Source organism: Apteryx rowi, unplaced genomic scaffold (assembly GCF_003343035.1).
Source record: "Apteryx rowi isolate R43461 unplaced genomic scaffold, aptRow1 scaffold_27, whole genome shotgun sequence".
In the NCBI taxonomy this organism is placed as follows: domain Eukaryota; kingdom Metazoa; phylum Chordata; class Aves; order Apterygiformes; family Apterygidae; genus Apteryx; species Apteryx rowi.
The window spans coordinates 1,713,169-1,730,409 of record NW_020449085.1 but is presented as its reverse complement, the minus strand read 5'-3'; the positions used below and the strand labels follow the sequence as shown (position 1 = coordinate 1,730,409).

At 40.3% G+C, this 17,241-nt stretch overlaps 1 protein-coding gene across 1 annotated transcript in view; it reads right to left on the bottom strand.

Moving 5' to 3' along the window:
- NEO1 (neogenin 1) overlaps window positions 1–17,241 on the bottom strand; it is a 146,277-nt gene that overhangs the window by 35,562 nt on the left and 93,474 nt on the right. Inside the window, exons 7-12 of the mRNA XM_026068317.1 lie at window positions 13,686–13,905; window positions 6,466–6,620; window positions 5,424–5,572; window positions 4,602–4,740; window positions 1,597–1,646; window positions 558–702 (exon numbers count right to left, since the gene is read on the bottom strand). Of these exons, the coding sequence (XP_025924102.1) occupies window positions 558–702; window positions 1,597–1,646; window positions 4,602–4,740; window positions 5,424–5,572; window positions 6,466–6,620; window positions 13,686–13,905 (858 nt within the window). The remainder of the gene's footprint in view (window positions 1–557; window positions 703–1,596; window positions 1,647–4,601; window positions 4,741–5,423; window positions 5,573–6,465; window positions 6,621–13,685; window positions 13,906–17,241) is intronic.

Genomic DNA, 17,241 nt, shown 5'->3' with positions numbered 1-17,241 from the left:
TTCAGAACCACTCACACCTGTAACTAAGCACAGGTGTATAGCATCGCCAACGAGTGACCAAAATGTGTCAAGAGTTAGTTTATGGTATACAAGAGCATACAAGCAATAACTAAAGCAACATGAAAATGCACTCAAAAATTTGATACGTAGAACTTCTTAAACAGGCTGTGCTGCCGGCAAAAACATACTCTGGTTACAGGTACAACGCAACTCCTGCTCCAAGCAGTTCTAGTTCTAGATCATGTCCACATGCAGACAGGTCTGCAGACCATCCAGCCAAACTGGTTTCTTTAGCACGCTTCTCCACACTTCTGTTTCTAGGGTTCGGGCAGACAGAAGGAGTTCAGGACCAGCTCCTCCACGTAACCCCTACGCCTTTATATAGCAAAGGTTTTAAAAGGACTTGTCCAATCCACTTTGCAAACCAATGGCAAAATCAGGGCTAGGAAACAGGTCACTAGACTTCAGTCTCCACTAGCCAACCCAAACTACCTCAGAACATACAGCCACTCATTTTAAGTGTTTCTGACAACAAATGCTTGCAAATTTTAGCTTACCTTCAATTAGCTGAAAAAGCTGTGTCCCACCAATGCTCTCCGTTACATCGCTCTTACGGGACACTTTACGGTAGCGAATTTTGTATCCGGTGATTTGTCCACTGTGTGTTCCTGGAGGCGGAGGCTGCCACTGTAGCATGATGCTCTGTGGAAGACAGAAGGTAATTGCAAAGTCATTGCTTCCCACACAGCCATAGAAACTATTCTAGTGCTAATACTTCATGAAAAGCAAGACAGTAAAGCCTGCATATAGAAATCATTGCATTTTCATATATGAAAAATGGAGGCTTCTGTAAAAAGTAAAAAAAACAGGCCATACACATGCCAGTAAAAGTTCATCTCAAAGCGCTTCAATCCCACGAGACCTTCTGATTTCATTTCACAAACAGCCTCTTGGCTTTCCATTTCATTTCCTTCGTGTTATCTTAATATATGGTTTACTTAAGGACACATCTTTAAGAACTGGTACTTCCTTTAAGGGGTACAAAAGTTATCTGAGCTGTAGTTTGTGTGCCTGAAGGGTTTTTCGAATTTTTTTTTTGTTTTGGGTTTTTCTTTAATCGTAGTTAGTAAAAGGAGAGGTTTGAAAGAGGGTCTGGAAAATCTCCAATCATAATCACTAAAGTCATAATGATTAAGTATGTCATTTTCTCTTTTAAAGTGGCCCAGGACACTATAAACATGCATATGTATGCACACATACTGTAAACAGCAGTTAATCAACAGGAACATATTCATGCTCTGGTGCTTCAGGCTTTTGTGCCTGATTAAACCTTGCTTTCTTTCGTAATTAGCCTCCATGCTGAACTCTCTGGTGCACTGTCGCTGTCTCCATTGCATTCAGTTATGCACAACCCACAGCAGTTTCTCACGTTTCAAGCCCCACATTCAGATATTCTCCTGTTGGGTAACTCATATACAAATAACTGGAAAGCAGCATGGCAGAAAAAAGACCCAGAGCAGCTCTCAATATAGGCTGATCTAAGACCCATCAACCCTTCATTTAGCCATCAGCAACAGCAAGTTCTCCGCATCTTACCTTGGAATTGCGCACCTCCAGGGTTAGATTCTGTGGTGGAGCACTGGGGACTAGAAACATTAAAGGAATTACAACTCAAGAATTTCCATATACTACGTCAAATACTATATTTCCATGTACAACTACTCTCTGATATCATTCCACTGTGAAAGCACAAATCATTCTGGTTTAAGACACCGTATAGAGTAAATACAAAATTCTACCAGGAGTACTTTATGACATAGAGTAGGAGGTTTACCTATTTTCAGCACAAGGAATGAATTTGCATTTTATTCAGCTCCTTACTTACCACTGGTACCTAAATAAAAAAAGCCTGATATTTAAAGATACTAAGCATCACATTTCCCATTAACTCTAGCAAGAGAGACCACGTTCAGTACTTCTCAAAATCAAGACTTTCATTTAGATGCTTGATTCTGGGAATCCACATTTAAAATTCTAGCCATGGTTTTTATATCATGACAGTTCCTGCTCTTAAATCTTTCCTATCTGTTAATTCTGTAGTTAGCTGTAGCAGCTTGCTGATCATGACGTTTAAAGTCCATTAGACAGAAAGGCCACGTAAGAGAACCTGAGACCCAGGAAACCCTTGCTGCAGCACTCCAGTGGTGAAAAGACTCACCAAATGTTATGCAGCCATGCAATTAGGAGGATCATGACACACTGCTGGCGTTCAGAGAGACCGTAAGGACAAGATAGTAAGGCAAATGGCCTTCATCAGGGTGCAAGGCAGAGATTACACTTCTAATTGTGATAAACGATTACTGCCTAAAGATCAAGAAGACCACAAGAAAAGAAGCAATCCTTGGCAACGAGCAGCACGTAAGCCCTAGTTCAAAATGTTATACCTGAAGAGCTATTCTGCAAGACCACCATAATGTACGTAGATTAAGAACAAAAACCTACATAAAAACAAGGAAGGTTGTTGAAAAGAAGCTAAAGGTAGCAGCTAAGAACAAAATCCTTGCAGGAGGCATGGAGATTGCTTATAGACACCACAATTAAGAAAACACCAGATGGAGACTCATCCAAAAAGATCTGAGAAATTGCAGAAGCAGAACAGCACGGTTAAGCAGCAGAGTCATATAACTGTTAGAAACAACACAATGTCCTTCAGAAAGCTAAAGGCCTGACATATGTAGAAAATAAATTCCTCCAGGTTAAACGTAGAAACCTAACTCAGGCCAAAAAGAATTTAGGGAACAACTTGCAAATGGCATCCAAACTAATAATAAATTCTTCTTCAACAAATAAGGGGCAAGAAGCCCTTCAGAGAATATGCAGAGTTAGTAGATGATCAGGGTAGGACAGAAGAAGAAAAAGATAAGGTCATCCAAACTAACTTCTTTGCATTTGAACTGCCTGGAAGGAAGAGAAGAGGCTTCCATGACATCCCTTACAAGGGATTTACAGGAGCTCTCAAACAGAAATGTCAACAGAAGAGACTATGGAAGAGTCAGACATAATGGAGACTAGCATGTTGCCAGGATTGGACGATATTAACTCAAGAGTTCTAAGGGACCTTGGGAATGAAACAGCTGCAGTACTAGTGGTAGGGTATAACTTCTCACTTAAAGGTATCTTGATACCCAAGGATTGGGAGATGGTAAACTTGATGCCAATTTTTAAAAGGAGTTCTGTGGGAGAACACACTGGAAACTTTAGGTAATAAGCCAGACATCTATACTGGACAAATAAGCTGAAGCTATAATAAAGCATGGAATTTATAAATACACAGAGAAACATGACATATTTGCAAAGAGATTATGTCACTTTTTTAAAGGGAGATCCTCAAGGACCTCCCTTTGGAGGAGTTCTCCCAAGATCATAAGCAACCATGGGATAGGAGGGAAGTTCTCTCCTGAATAAATAACTGTTAAAAGAAAGGAAAGAGAAGATAGGAGCCTATGTGGTGGGAGATGACCAGTGGAGTTTCGCAGTGGTATCTGCCGAGGCCCTTACTCAACACAGAAGTGATGAAAAGGGGATGGATCAGTGCATTGCTGGATAGTGCAGACAAGATCTGACTGCAAAGAACTGCAGAAAGACCTCAGGAGATTTAGTGCTTGGATGTTAAGGTGGCACATGAAACTCCAGGTAAAGTTACACAGGTGGAAAAAATGGTCCTAACTCCACACACAAAATGATGCCTCTGAGCAGATGATTACCACTGAGAAGCAAGACCACATTACCCCAAAATGTCACCTCAGTGATTAGAATGAGCCAAAAAAGCCAGTCAGATACTAGGAACTACACACTCGCATCTTTAATACAATTTTGTTACCCTCTGTCTCTATTTTTAAAAGCATCCTGCTTCTGGTTACATTTGCTTTTGGTCACTCGTGGAGACAGGATTCCAGGATTTTTGGTCTGACTGTTCTTATCTACATTTCAACTTTTATATTAAAAATAGAAGTTAATGTTAACTCTGGTCATTCTACAATTGTTCGTATATCCATATTTGCTCACATTATCCTTTTATCAGGCTTATAGAAAATGCTGTTACCACTTTCTGCTTTCAGTATTTATATACAATTGATTTAATAATATTTATGCTGGAGTCCAAACTAAAATACATTTTCACATCCAACTACTCTCAAGTAAAATAAAAATATTCCAAAGACTAAAATCTGCTCATATGTAAAAATATTATAGAAGCTAAAAAATAATTTGGAGTTGTTGGGTTCAATATAATCTTGTTACTGTCTACTCTTAATACTTTGTAGAGACAATAACCCATGAAATGCACTGCTGATGTTGAAATTAAGGACGCTGTTGTTTCATTATTAGAACAGCAGATACTTTTGCAGGTATGGTAATTTCTCTGCATTCAATTCAGAAAGCCTCAAGGGGAGCTTTCGGCATGCACAGACATATGCAGCAACCAGATTATTAATGAAACAGGGCAGCGCTGAACAAAAGCTTAAAAGTCTTTCTGATTAAGAATCCACTTAAAAGAAATAACCGCATGATTCCTGAAAAAAAAATGAAATACAGCAGCTTACCGTCTGACAGGGTTCGTACAACAACATCTTGGGTAGAGACTCCGGGACCGTGTTTATTGTAAGCGACCACTCGGAAACTATACTCTGTGTATTTCTTTAATCCGTTAATGGTATAGGAGAGGCCTCCTACATCGACATCCTGCTCATAAACAAACATACATACAAGTCAAGGTCGGAATCAGGTCTGCAACTATTAGAAACGTTTTAGATTCTCAGTGCAGTAACACTCAACGTCAGAAGCAGGACCGAGACCATTTTGTAGCCTGTGCAGTTAAACCCGGTTATACGCAGACTTTTTAAGAGAATAACCCTGGGCTTGCAAAATAGAAGTTCTACCTATGTGATTTAAGTCATAACATAGACACAGGGGCTGTAAATGAAAAGGGATCTTGCAAAGTTGCCTATTGGTAAAAACTGATACTATATTTTGAATAGCGGGAGGCAGAACTCAAAAAGTAATTCTGAGGAATGCAACACATTCCTATTTCAAGAAGTGATGTCAAAATTATTTTAAATGCTAACAAAAATATTCGTGAGAAGCAAAAAAGCTTCCCTCAGCTTTTTTTCTTAAAAGCTGGAATAAAATTCACGCACAATTAGATGCAAAATTAAGAGCCTGGGATTAATTAACCCAAAGTTATGATTACTTCTCAGGTGGCAACTGGACTTTTAATTTTCAATATTTCTGTATTTTAGGCTACGGCCTGTCAGAAAAATGAATGCTTGCCAAGCCCTTTCTAGAAATTTAAGGTAAAAATGCTATCAAAGAAGAAATGCTGTTAACGGCATTATGTACCACACGGAAAGAGCCAAGCTCTGTACCTGCTCGTTGTCCTGGCCCTTCTCCATGTAATAGAGCTTGTAGTTCTGGATTTCTCCATTGCCAGACAACGGCGTTTCCCACGTGATAGTAACCGAAGTGGGTGAGCTGGCAGACGCGCGAATATTGGGTGCTGGACCAGGAAGCTGAACTGAAATGCAAGCACAAAACTACGCCGGTCACCAAGCCTAACCGTGACATTTCGTGTTGCTAAATATTTTGGAGGCAACTTCACAAGTAATCAGCAAGAAGGAGGGTATACGTTCACATTTCAGCATTTCACACGGGTACGTTAGGGGGGAAAAGGTAGACCCAAATTTCCGAAAGAGACTGAGATTCAGCTCCCGGGTCAGATTTTTATTTTGTCCTCAGTGATCTTCACAGAGCACGAACGATGCATTTTGTTAAAGTGTTTCTTTTCCTCTTTTTTCCCATTGATGAGGATTTACAGCGCTCCTTTTAGAGCACAAAGTTTAGAGCATTTTGCAAGGAACACCCTATGGGGAGCCCTGAAGAGCGAGACACTGCCGCCACAGATGACGCTCAAGTATCTATACTGGTAACAGATGCAAAGAGCTTCACTTTAGCAAGTAAAATATAGGCTTGAATAATTACCTGAGGTATTGCTTTAACTGTGGCATGCTCTATTTAAGCCTGGGAGTTTTTTTGGCTTTATAAGACCTATTTCTTAAACTGACTAAAACCTTTAATGTTTTAAAACTTACATTACTTCCCTTGGCTTTAACTTTAAATTAACACATTTTAATCTGAAAACATTAAAGCCATCTGTGTTGCAGTACAAGCCTAAATAGAAATATTAATATTGCAAAGCACCTTTTAAAAGATTCACGTATTTTATTGCCAGACCATATCACGCAAGCTTCCCAACGTGGTAACCTGGAAAATCATTCTGAAACTTTACTAGTAAGGTCTGCAAGCGTGCTACTGGTGAAGAGTATCAACTTAGCCTGGGAAAAAGGTCATGAATGGAAAAAAGGAAAATCTATCACGAAGTCAAGACGACTAGAAATATTCCCAGCTTACCCTCGGGCTGAGTTGCCACCTTCAGGGGGACCGAGCTCTCTCCAGGGCCATGCTTGTTTTGAGCCACAACTCTGAAGACATAAACTGTTTCTGGCATCAGGTTTTGGATTGTCACCTGCATCTCTCCAGGACGACTTGTGTTTTCGACACGTTCCCTTTAGGAAAGCAAAGGTTCGGGTACGGAAACAATCATTGATTAGTAAGAGGATTTGGGGGGGGGGGGGAATAAGAGAGTAGCTGATACTGGAATAAATCTAACGTGTATCCTGTTTGAATATATCTCATGTGTTAATGACGTGCTTAATTGTATCCCGCCAATTATACAGTAACGATAATCTGCCAAAATTGCTGGTGATTCTGATTTTGCAACTGATTTTTGCTTCTGATTTTGCAACTTCGCTTTGAAAAAACGTGCTCTAAAAAGCAAGTTAGACTCAGCATCACAAAGATGTGAGTAGTTCCACTGTTATTCTTATAACAGTGTGCAATAATTCACAGGGACAGTTTACCCCACTACTCTGAAGCCACAAGAAAAAAACATTTAAGAATCGTATACATTGTCTGGCTAGATTTAAGGCATTTTTGTTAATTCTGCTGGGCTGCTTTTCGTGCAGTCTTCAAAGAAGCTGTTTTACGATTTCCCCTTTCCTCCAAACTTTACTTAGTTCCTCCCTAATATTTGGATTTCTTAAAAACACCCCGAGGCCGGAGTCGCGCAGGCTCAGGCCGGCAGCCGCGGCACTGACGCCGGTGCCGCACAAGTCGTGGAGCCGACGAAAGGCAAAGCACGCTTTACGCCTGAATATTTTGCAACCGGCAAGATTACTGCCCTACTTGGAGTAAATCTCAGTTATAGCTCCCAACCAGGGGAGAAAGTTGCTGGTTCAGGCAGGGCGAAAGCACGGTCTTGCCCTGAACGCAGTGCAGGACACTCAATCGTTTCTTATCGCGCTCAGCGCTGAGATGAAGATTAGAAGATTAATCATCAACCGACTACAGCCTTCATTTGCAACGCATCGCTTCGGCCCCGCGAGCTGTCGCGCGGCTGAATTTGGGCACTGCCATTCGCACACCGCCTTTTCTTGAAAGGGAACCAGCTACTTTGCCAATGGAAGCAGAAACAGTATCACAAGGGAGGAAACCAAACTATTTTCCGCTGAGTAAATAAAAGGAAAATGTGAAGGATGAGGACCAAACCCCTTCCCTTCCGCCTGGCACACTGCAGACAGCTCCACAGCAGAGGGCAGACGATCTTGGGCCCAGGATTAGCTGCTCTTCACTCATTTCTAAGGCAGAAGCCTCGGCAAAATTACTCCGCAAACCCTCCAGCCATTAAGGCTCAGTTCATATCATGGAATTAAGGTGCTAAAATCCCAATTTTTAATTTACTACTTTTTAAATCAACTAATGAGGCCGATTTGGCATAATTTGGTTTATAACATTTCAGAAACTGCGTTAATTCTACATTATGGAGTATCTATATACAGAGGGAAACACTATGCTAACTGTAACTAGAAATCTGTTTAAACACACTTCTCCAGAACAGTCTCCTTCATGAAACTGAGCTAAAATGGCACCACATAAACAGCTTAATTTATTGCAGCTGTTTTTTTTAGCTTCCACCTTTGAATGAACACCATCCCTATTCTGAATTATATATATTATACATATTATATATATTATATATTCTGAATTAAAAATGTCTGTGAAAGATTTCTCTTCTTCTCACATATATAAAGTATTTTCTGTGAGAATGAAGCTGATAGAGAAGCAAGAGACACACTACAGAAGTATCACACTCACTACAGAACACAACAGGGGCACAGGGAAAAAGATAAAATATTTTCCGGCACTAACTTTTCCAGTTAGAGCAAGTGCAATATGTTTGTTTGGAAACGCATTTTCAGCTGGCTAGCTTCCTTTAAGATGCATCTTAGCTATAATGACTGGTTTCTGAAAATGCAGAATAAGTGCCAGCTGATTCACAGCTGTGGAACAACATTCATTTCTCATTGACATGCAAAATATTTTGCATTTTATACCTCAAGTGTAAAGGCACTCACTGATTTTATCTAGAGAAAACATCAGCAATCCAAGGTTGTTATTTAAAATTACAAATAAACCCCCAAATTATTTTAATGGAAAGACAACATTCATCAAAATCCACATAGACGTGTCAGTGTTGCAATTTTCAGTAATAACTGGGAGCTGTGCCTTCCATCCCAACAGTATGTTAAAGATATGTTGAGATTAATCTAATTAAGTGCCACATGAATCTCTCGTTTATGCTCTTTCTTAGGGAGCCTTGAGTGCCGCTGCCGAGCTCTGATGGGTTCAGGTAGGTGTAATAGGTAGTGCACCAGATGGTCTATATGAATAGCTCTACCACCCGACACAACATTATGGCTATTCTAACTCATTCCAGCTTAATCCCCAATTAAAAAACTCTGTAAACTAGCGTTAAGGTTTAAAATAGCTATCAAGTACTTAAGGGAAAAAAACTACAGCGATACACAGTTTGAAAATAGAAACAAGCGTTCATCTGGAAACTCGCAGTTTTAAGTTACACTTATTAAAAAGAAACCTTCAGGGAAGTACTCAAAAGTGAAGATTGTTTGTGTCAGCCAATGTCAACTCTGCCTCATCCCTGGTAAAGCCTGGCAGTGACTCAACCAGACATTTTGATAGTGTGATTACATAGGATTAAATTCCATTTTCTGTTTGAGGCATATTAAGCTGAACCGTGTCTTTAATACTATTTGAATATATCATACACATAATTTACCATTTCATACCAGTACTGTTAGCTATTTCATTTTTTTGTCTTAAAAGATTTTAAGTTCTTTGAAGTTCTTATGCCTGAGTGGTCTTCTGAAGTTTCACAGAATTAACATCCTCCTCAAATGCATTTGAAGTTTCAGACACTTTCCAGCGGATCTGTCTTGAATTTGGAATATTGAACAAAAGGATGAAGGTAACTATGTGACTATATGATCCATATTTTCTATCTACAATATTTTCTATCCGATCAGATTACTTGAATCCTTCCAGAAATATGACAGTAAACTCATGGGTCGCTCCCTAACTTCTCATGCGATTCTCTCAATAAAAGCACATCTCTTACATACTCAGGCCATCGGTACTGGATGAAGATATGCATCGTATGAAGAGCATCACCAGCTGGTTTCCCATTACATAGTCAGGGAAACAAGCCCAAAGAAGCTGGCCTGTGCTACCACCACAGCTGATTTCCACGCTTTGAGAAGCTCCTCTTCTATGTATCACTTTGGTTTCTCTGTTTTAAAGAGTAACCTTCAAGTCCTACAGCACATTATATGCACTTTGCCGTATCTGAAGGTCCACTGCTCCTGGACAGCTTCTCTCTCAATGCATGGCCAGTTCCCCATGGCACCTCCTCCTCCTCTGCTGCCACCTTGAGCTCCTCTGCTTCACTAACTGGCAGTTTCCCCGGATTTACCAGAATATTGGATCAGAGGGACTCAGGGTTTCTGCAAACTCTAAATATTATCAAAACCCAGCTTTCGTTATTTCAGGAGTTGATAGAAGCAACCATCACAATTTTGGCAGCACTGACATTTTTTGCTGTCATTTCCTATTTTCAGTTGCTTAAAATTTTCGGTAATATTCAACTTTGAGGCTTAGCATTTTTCCTCCAAGCAGACAAGGAGTTTAAAATGTGAAACACATAATTTCCCTGGGGGAGGGGGAGAGGGTCGAAGGGGATCTCCTTCTGAACAGCTTTGGCAGGAGRGCCTGGTTAGTCCAGGAGGGAAAGAAGTCATGCACCAGTCAGAAACATTTTGCAGCCCTCTGTGTAAGTTCAAAGTGCAAAACTGAGGAACACCTTCCCATGTTTCTGTGTGTATCTCATTTCCCTGAACAAATAAAAATACAATGAATGTAAAACAGCAGAAGAGGCATAGCCTCTGCTGGAACCAACACCTCGTGAACTGCACACCTTCTATACTGCGGAGAGACGTAAATGCTATTCCTAATATAAAAATGACTATCTGAGCCCTTCTAAGATGTATTAACGGATATCGGAATATCTAGTTAAGCCATTCCGCGTTACACAATCGTTCCTCTTCCTTCATTTTTTCAAAAGCCCAATTAAAAGGTAAGTAAATCAAATACCTAGTTTGATCACTGCCCAAATACAAGTGAAGAAGAAACAATGCTTCGCTTACTAAAAGGATCCAGTAATGCAGGGAAGGAAAATGAGACACGTAGGCAAAAATATTATAGTATGAGGAGATGCTACATATGCACTTAAGACCACAGCAAATATATGTGATCATGTATTATTCAAGGACTACAGAGCAACATTTATGTAGTGTTTTATAATGCTAGGAAAGAAAGGACGGTTGCACATCCAAACTTTGAAATTTTCGGACTTCTGATTGCTTGGTTATGTATGACAACTTCATCTATTTTTTATTCAATAACTAAGCAACTCTTCCACAAGGCCAAGCAGCTAGTCCACTTTTGGACATTAAGTACCACTTAATGCCCAAAAGCCAAGTAGAACGTGTGTTGATAGATTAATCACTTGTCTGTTCATTTACACTATTATTTACTGCTACTGTGCCTTTCAATTTCAAGTAACAATTCTATCCATTTATTTAATCTCTACACAATTAGTTACCTGTGTTTCTGTGCCTCTTCCTTAAAAGAATTTTTAAAAACTTAAGTGCACCTGTAAATCAACCCCCCCCCACACACACATATGCACAGATACTCCCCCTCCAACAAGCTGATACAGGAAACTAGGTAAAAATAGGGAATTTTAGACTCTTCAGTGCAACAGTTAGGTAATTTATTGATTGCATAGAAATCACTTTAGGACTGGGAATTACAAAGAGTCATCAGACAAATTCAGTGGATGCCAGCATCCTACTCATCAGAGATTTTTGCTGACTTTCATCACAAGTGCCTAGAAATAAGGAAGCAGACAGTATTACAGGGCCAAAAAACTTTGGCAGATCTCCATTCTATCTTTACCTCTAAGAAAGGTAAACCTCTACCACGTTCACCACCTCAGCTTTTGTCCCTTTTAAAAATCAGCTGGGTTTGGGGAGGCAGGAGAGGTTAGCGCCACTTCAAATACGTTCAGGATTTGAATTCCCTTGAGCCTTACCTTTAAGCATCATCTCAAATTCGACTACAAGAGTTATTTCTGACCTTCCAGGTAGAAGGGAATACTCAGTTCAGTTTTAACTATTGCTCTCCTATCATACATAATGCATTTTTCTCATTGCTTAATCCAGATTAATGGCACCAAAATACAGTCCCTAATGAAGTGACACTGGCAGGCTGTCAGGACCATCAGGTCATATCTAATTTGAATAAGATGAAGCAAATAGCATCCATACTTGTCTTCAATGAGAAGGTGGAGGATGCTGATACAGACAGACGGCCAAGTCCTTCAAATTACTTGCTCCCAACTAATTTACTTTTTTTAAGTTTTAATATTCTCATTCTCTAAATCCAGACTTAATGTCAGGTTTTCACAGTATTTTCATATCAATCTGCAAAATGTATGATACTGCCATCTTTATTAGGCATATCAAAAACCTTACAAAAAGACAGAGTAGCAGCAGAGGTTAGAAAATAATGAGTATCTGCTAATAAAAGGCTTTTGGATCCTATTTTGAACCTGATCCAGAAGAACGCTGAAGCAAAGATCTCCCTGAGGTCAGTGAAACCACCTGCTTATATATAAGCACCCGCTTAGGTACCTTGCTGTGTAAACTCTCTGCGGACTGCATTAACTGAACCCTGGAGGACTGTTTTGCAAGAACTGGAATCAGCACTTCCAGCAGATTGTCCTGTAATTTCTTTCCTGATTTATTCACCACCAGCTATGGGATGCCTCTTTCCCTTTGTTCTGTGCAATTCTTCTGACAACAGGAATATTGTCTAGATTTCCACAGTCTCATATGTAGCGGAAGGGGATGCACTTTCCCCCCTGCAAAAGCAAGACGCCATTTAGGGAGAGGCATGAAGCCACCTCCAGCAAATTACTTCCTGAAAACCCAGCTGGTAGAGCAGCTGCAACCAGAAATTTGGAGGAAAGGCAGGATGTAAGAATGGCTGGCAGGACACTTCCATTTTCCCTGTCTCACTTAAAATATCTCCAGTAGGAATGAATATTACCAAAGCAAGGAAGTAGAAGAACATTTGTGAGGCACAAAAAAATTTACTACTTGCCTCCCTTAGCTGTCATACATGAACCTGGACAAGATGCCCATCCACAGAATAAAAAACTATGGAAATTCACCGTGAATAATAGTGTGTTCTATATTCTTTATAAATAACTTTCTTAACTTTGAGTTTCATGATCTAGTCACTAAGTAGATGATTTCCTGGTGAGTAATAAATCTGATAATCAAGCTAATTTGTAATTATTTAAGCACTGTTTAAAATGATTGTTAGCTCCAACTCCTCCAACCAAAGAGTTTCGCCTTATCACAACAATTTGAGACTTTAATTCCAAGTGGCTGATCCTATCAGTTAGAAAAATGGGTAGACTGCATTAAACCATTGGGATAGTATGTCAAAATTCATGAACGCTTCACATCCATGATGTTCCTATTTGCAGTGATTGCTGGAGGAGAATCAGCATGTACCAGCCCCGGTTCTCTAGAATCAGACTACATTTAAGTGGTTTTAAAGCACGAAGTGACTGCTCTATCTCAAATAGCACGTGTATTATCTGACGGCTGTTTATGTGCCTATGGTAGATGGCATTTATAGCGGTGTCAGTATTTCTGAGGAGGTGTTACAGTCTATGAATGCTTTTAGTTTCTAAGCAGTCTGCTAAAAGCAGGTAGCAACTGTTCGCAGTCAATCAAAAATATGCACAAACAGTGTCCGCAAGAATGTTTTAAGATCAAACTATTTAAGCTTACTCTTACGGAACGTTTTCTGTGAATCATATATATATATATATATATATATATATATATGATTAATACAAGTGAATGAAATGATTAAATGAAATGATTAAAAATTAAATTCTGCTAATCATTTCCAGGAAGGGGGTGGCAGGAGGGAAGGGAACACAATCGCCCCTCAGTCTCTGCAACCCTTACTATTTTGGTCATTAAAGGCTAAAGCTTTACAGTCCTTCTACGCAAAGCTAGCATGAAGAGGGGCCATGAACGAGAACAACCCATTTTACATGTATAGATCTTTACCTGTTTATACCTTCCTTGGTGTAGAAGATTGAATAGGTGAGGTTGTCTCCTTGAGGGTCTGATGCGGGCGTCCGCCACGTCAGTCTGATGAAGCGAGTGGAGACGAGGGTGGCCACAACATCCCGCGGGGCTGAAGGCAATGGTCCAGTTGTTGCTGGTGCTAGATGGTCATTAGTGGCACTGGTCAGTGAAGTGGGAGGTAATGTTGGGATGGCAACATCTTGTCATGTGCAAACATTGGGGAATATGAAGGGCAAACATCACCACGGTTTAAAAAAAGAAAACAGGGAAAAAAAACAAAAGAAATAAACAAAACCACGATGGGAAACAAAACAAAATGAACACACAAAAAAGGCCATTAAACTGAAGGCTGACATGCAGGCAAAGGTAACTACTGAAAACTAATGGGAAATATTAAAGGACACATCACTGTAGAGCAAGCAGACCAAATCTCCACTGTAATGGAAGTGGCAAGGGAAAGGGAAGGGTGGAAACTGAGGATAAAATATGACCTCCTAAGAGGACATACCAGTGGCAAACAATGTTTTCATTTCTTTGTAAACCAGATGTGATACCAAACATTTAGAAATAAAAACTCGTACTATTTTTTCAAAAACACGTCCAGACCCAATTTTCTACTTTATTTCAGTAACATGCAGGATTAATTTATACTATTCTCAATCATAAAAAAGACAGATGGAGTATACAAAATTCATTAAAGGAGTGCAAACTTATCCAGGTTTTGCAATTGAAAACTGAAGTCAGTTCATGTAATAACTGCTTTCTGAACCGGTTGGGGTCTACTGCTGCCAACGGTAAGGCGCGCTGATAAACTTCACATGCCAGAGGAAATAGAGGCTTTTTCCTAATTTCCACTAATGTCAGTATTTTCTTTTCATCAGTGTTCTTCCTCCCTCTCATAACATACACTACAACATTTTAAAAAGATGCTAACAAGCATAAAAAAACTCTTGCTTCACGCTACATGAAGACTTTACAGACTTTTTTGTGGTGTTAAGTCACGTATGTCTTCCTGTATTACTATTTTAAAGCCAGGCTAAATCTCTAGGATTACTGCATGAAAAGGCTGGCAAGCTACGAGCAAAAGCTGTGACATACAAATAGTTGTTCTCCAAATCCTATTAAAGCAGTCCCTCCGATCCTCCAGTACATCTAACATGAATATTCTGAGCAGCGGGGCTCCAGTTACCATAAAGTATTACAGGAAGCACAACTGGTAACGTTTAAAGTTCAGGTTACCCTGAATTTTTCAGATGAAGTAGATTCTTAACCATTTATCAAGTTTAAGCCATATGAGGACATGTTCCACACTGGAGTCTATGCCGCCAAATACATTGATTTGCTCATTAATTATGGAAACTAACTAAAGTGGCTCAGATATTCCCAAAAAAGAAGTTCAGGACAAGCACAGCTTTTGTTGCGAGCTGGAGCATCTCCACCTAAAGTACTGCTAGAATATGCAAACTTGTGTCATGATAGACAAGGAGGAAGCTGCATACAAAAACAATGATTGAAACAGAAGTTGTTATCTGCACAACCAAACCCAGGGAGTACCTTCAGGCAGACACACTGCGAACATCTCTACTACATTCAGAAGCCTATAATTAAAGAATAGCTTGATTTTAAATTCTAAAAAACATTGTCAACCAAAGAATCATCCCACATGTAGGTCTTGACCTAGCAGAACTCTCATTTTCCATTTCTATTTCTTAGGCAACTACTGACAATGGTGAAAGAATAAAACATTTGCTTTAATCAGACTTGCACAATGTAATAAAATTATGTGGACAGAACTATGAAACTATGAAATCCATTGTTTCATATGAAACAATACTCTACACAATACCACAAAGAAAAGCATGTATTTCTTGGGACCCGCAACGACCACAAAGGAGGCCGAGCTCCGTTTTTTCTGCTACGTGGGACGCCGGTGAGGTCCTCCGCAAATTCTTCCCCTCCCACTCATCAGCGTGCCTGGAACCCTTCCACCGCTCTTCCACCTCTCCCCAAACTCTCATCCAAGGTTTTATCTCCGCTCCCAGATACTGCCTGGAGTGTCAGCTGGGAAAATTTCACTCCCCCAACAAGTACCAGCGTAAACACAATTAGCAATTTAATTACATTTCAATTAAATGTTCCTCCTTGCTTTGATACTAAAATCAAAACTTCACTTCAGTAACTCTGTATTTAGAGGACTCTGTAAGACTCCCAGAGCCTAGACCATACCTGCTTTGATACTGAAAACACAGATCACAGAAAGACAGGTAGTCAAGAACGCCTTCCTTCTTAACTAACCTTTCCACACAGCGATAGCCCCAGATTACCATTAAGTATTCTCCAAAATCCCCTCACCCAGACTAGTGGACTACACCATTAATTTCACATTCACTGCAAAATCTGTACTATTCTTATGTCCCTTTAATTAGGGTTTTTTTTTTTTTTTTTTTTTTAAACACAAATAGGCCAGATTTCAGCTCTTGCTCCAAACTCAAAGAGGCCCTATAGCCCAAGGACATCTTTGTTATCGAAGACACTACCCAGTAGCGGATGTCTCATTTCAGCCCTTGTTCACAGGTGCAGTTCAATATACCAGGGGCCAAAAGCAGTATCTCAGGGCAGAGATGTTAGCTAAAGCTATCAGCACTTACAGTTACCACTGCAGCCTTACTCCAACCTACAATATCACCATTCCTCAGAGCCATGAACACTGAAGTGTGCTGTGGGCAATTTTTTGGACACCAGTGCTGGATGACCCAGTAGGAGAGATGCTTTCCTGGATCTGCTATTCATAAATATGAAAAATTTGCTCAGGCAGCTGACAGCCGATGGCAATCTTAGTTGATGTGACCATCAGATGGCAGAATTTAAGATCCTGAGGAAAGTGAGGAAGACAAAGGCATAATAAAGACACTGGACTACAGGAGAACAAACTGCAGCTTGTTCACAGGACACGCAGGATCCCGTGGACAGCTGCCTACGAGCAAAGGGGCCCAGGAGAGATGGTTGATCTTCAAGGATGGGCTCCTCAAAGCACAGGAACAGTCCATTTCAATGGGCAAGAAAACAAGCAGGCATGGCAAGAAGCCAGCTTGGCTGAACAGGGAACCCCTGGCCAAGCTCAAACACAAAAAGTGTGAGAGAGGCAAAAACAGAGACAGGCTACCCAAAAGAAATATAGAAGCACCACTTAGGCCTGCAGAGGGAGGAAGAGGAGAGTCAAAGCTTGACTGCGTTTGAAATTGGGGAGGGATGTGGAGGGCAACAAGGAAGGCTTCTACAGGCACAATGGCAGCAAAAGGAAGACCAATGTAAATGCAGACTTGCTGCTGAACGGTGATGAAGGACATGGAAAGTGCCGAGGAACTCAGTGCCTTCTTTGTCACTGTATTTGCTGGCAAGATCTGCTCTTAGGCCTCACTGGCCTCTGCGCCTAGTAACAGCGTGGGGATCGCAGCAGAGGAGGACTGAGTTACGGACAAGTTAAGCAAATACAACATACACAAACCCATAGGGCTGGGTGAGAAGTATCTGACGG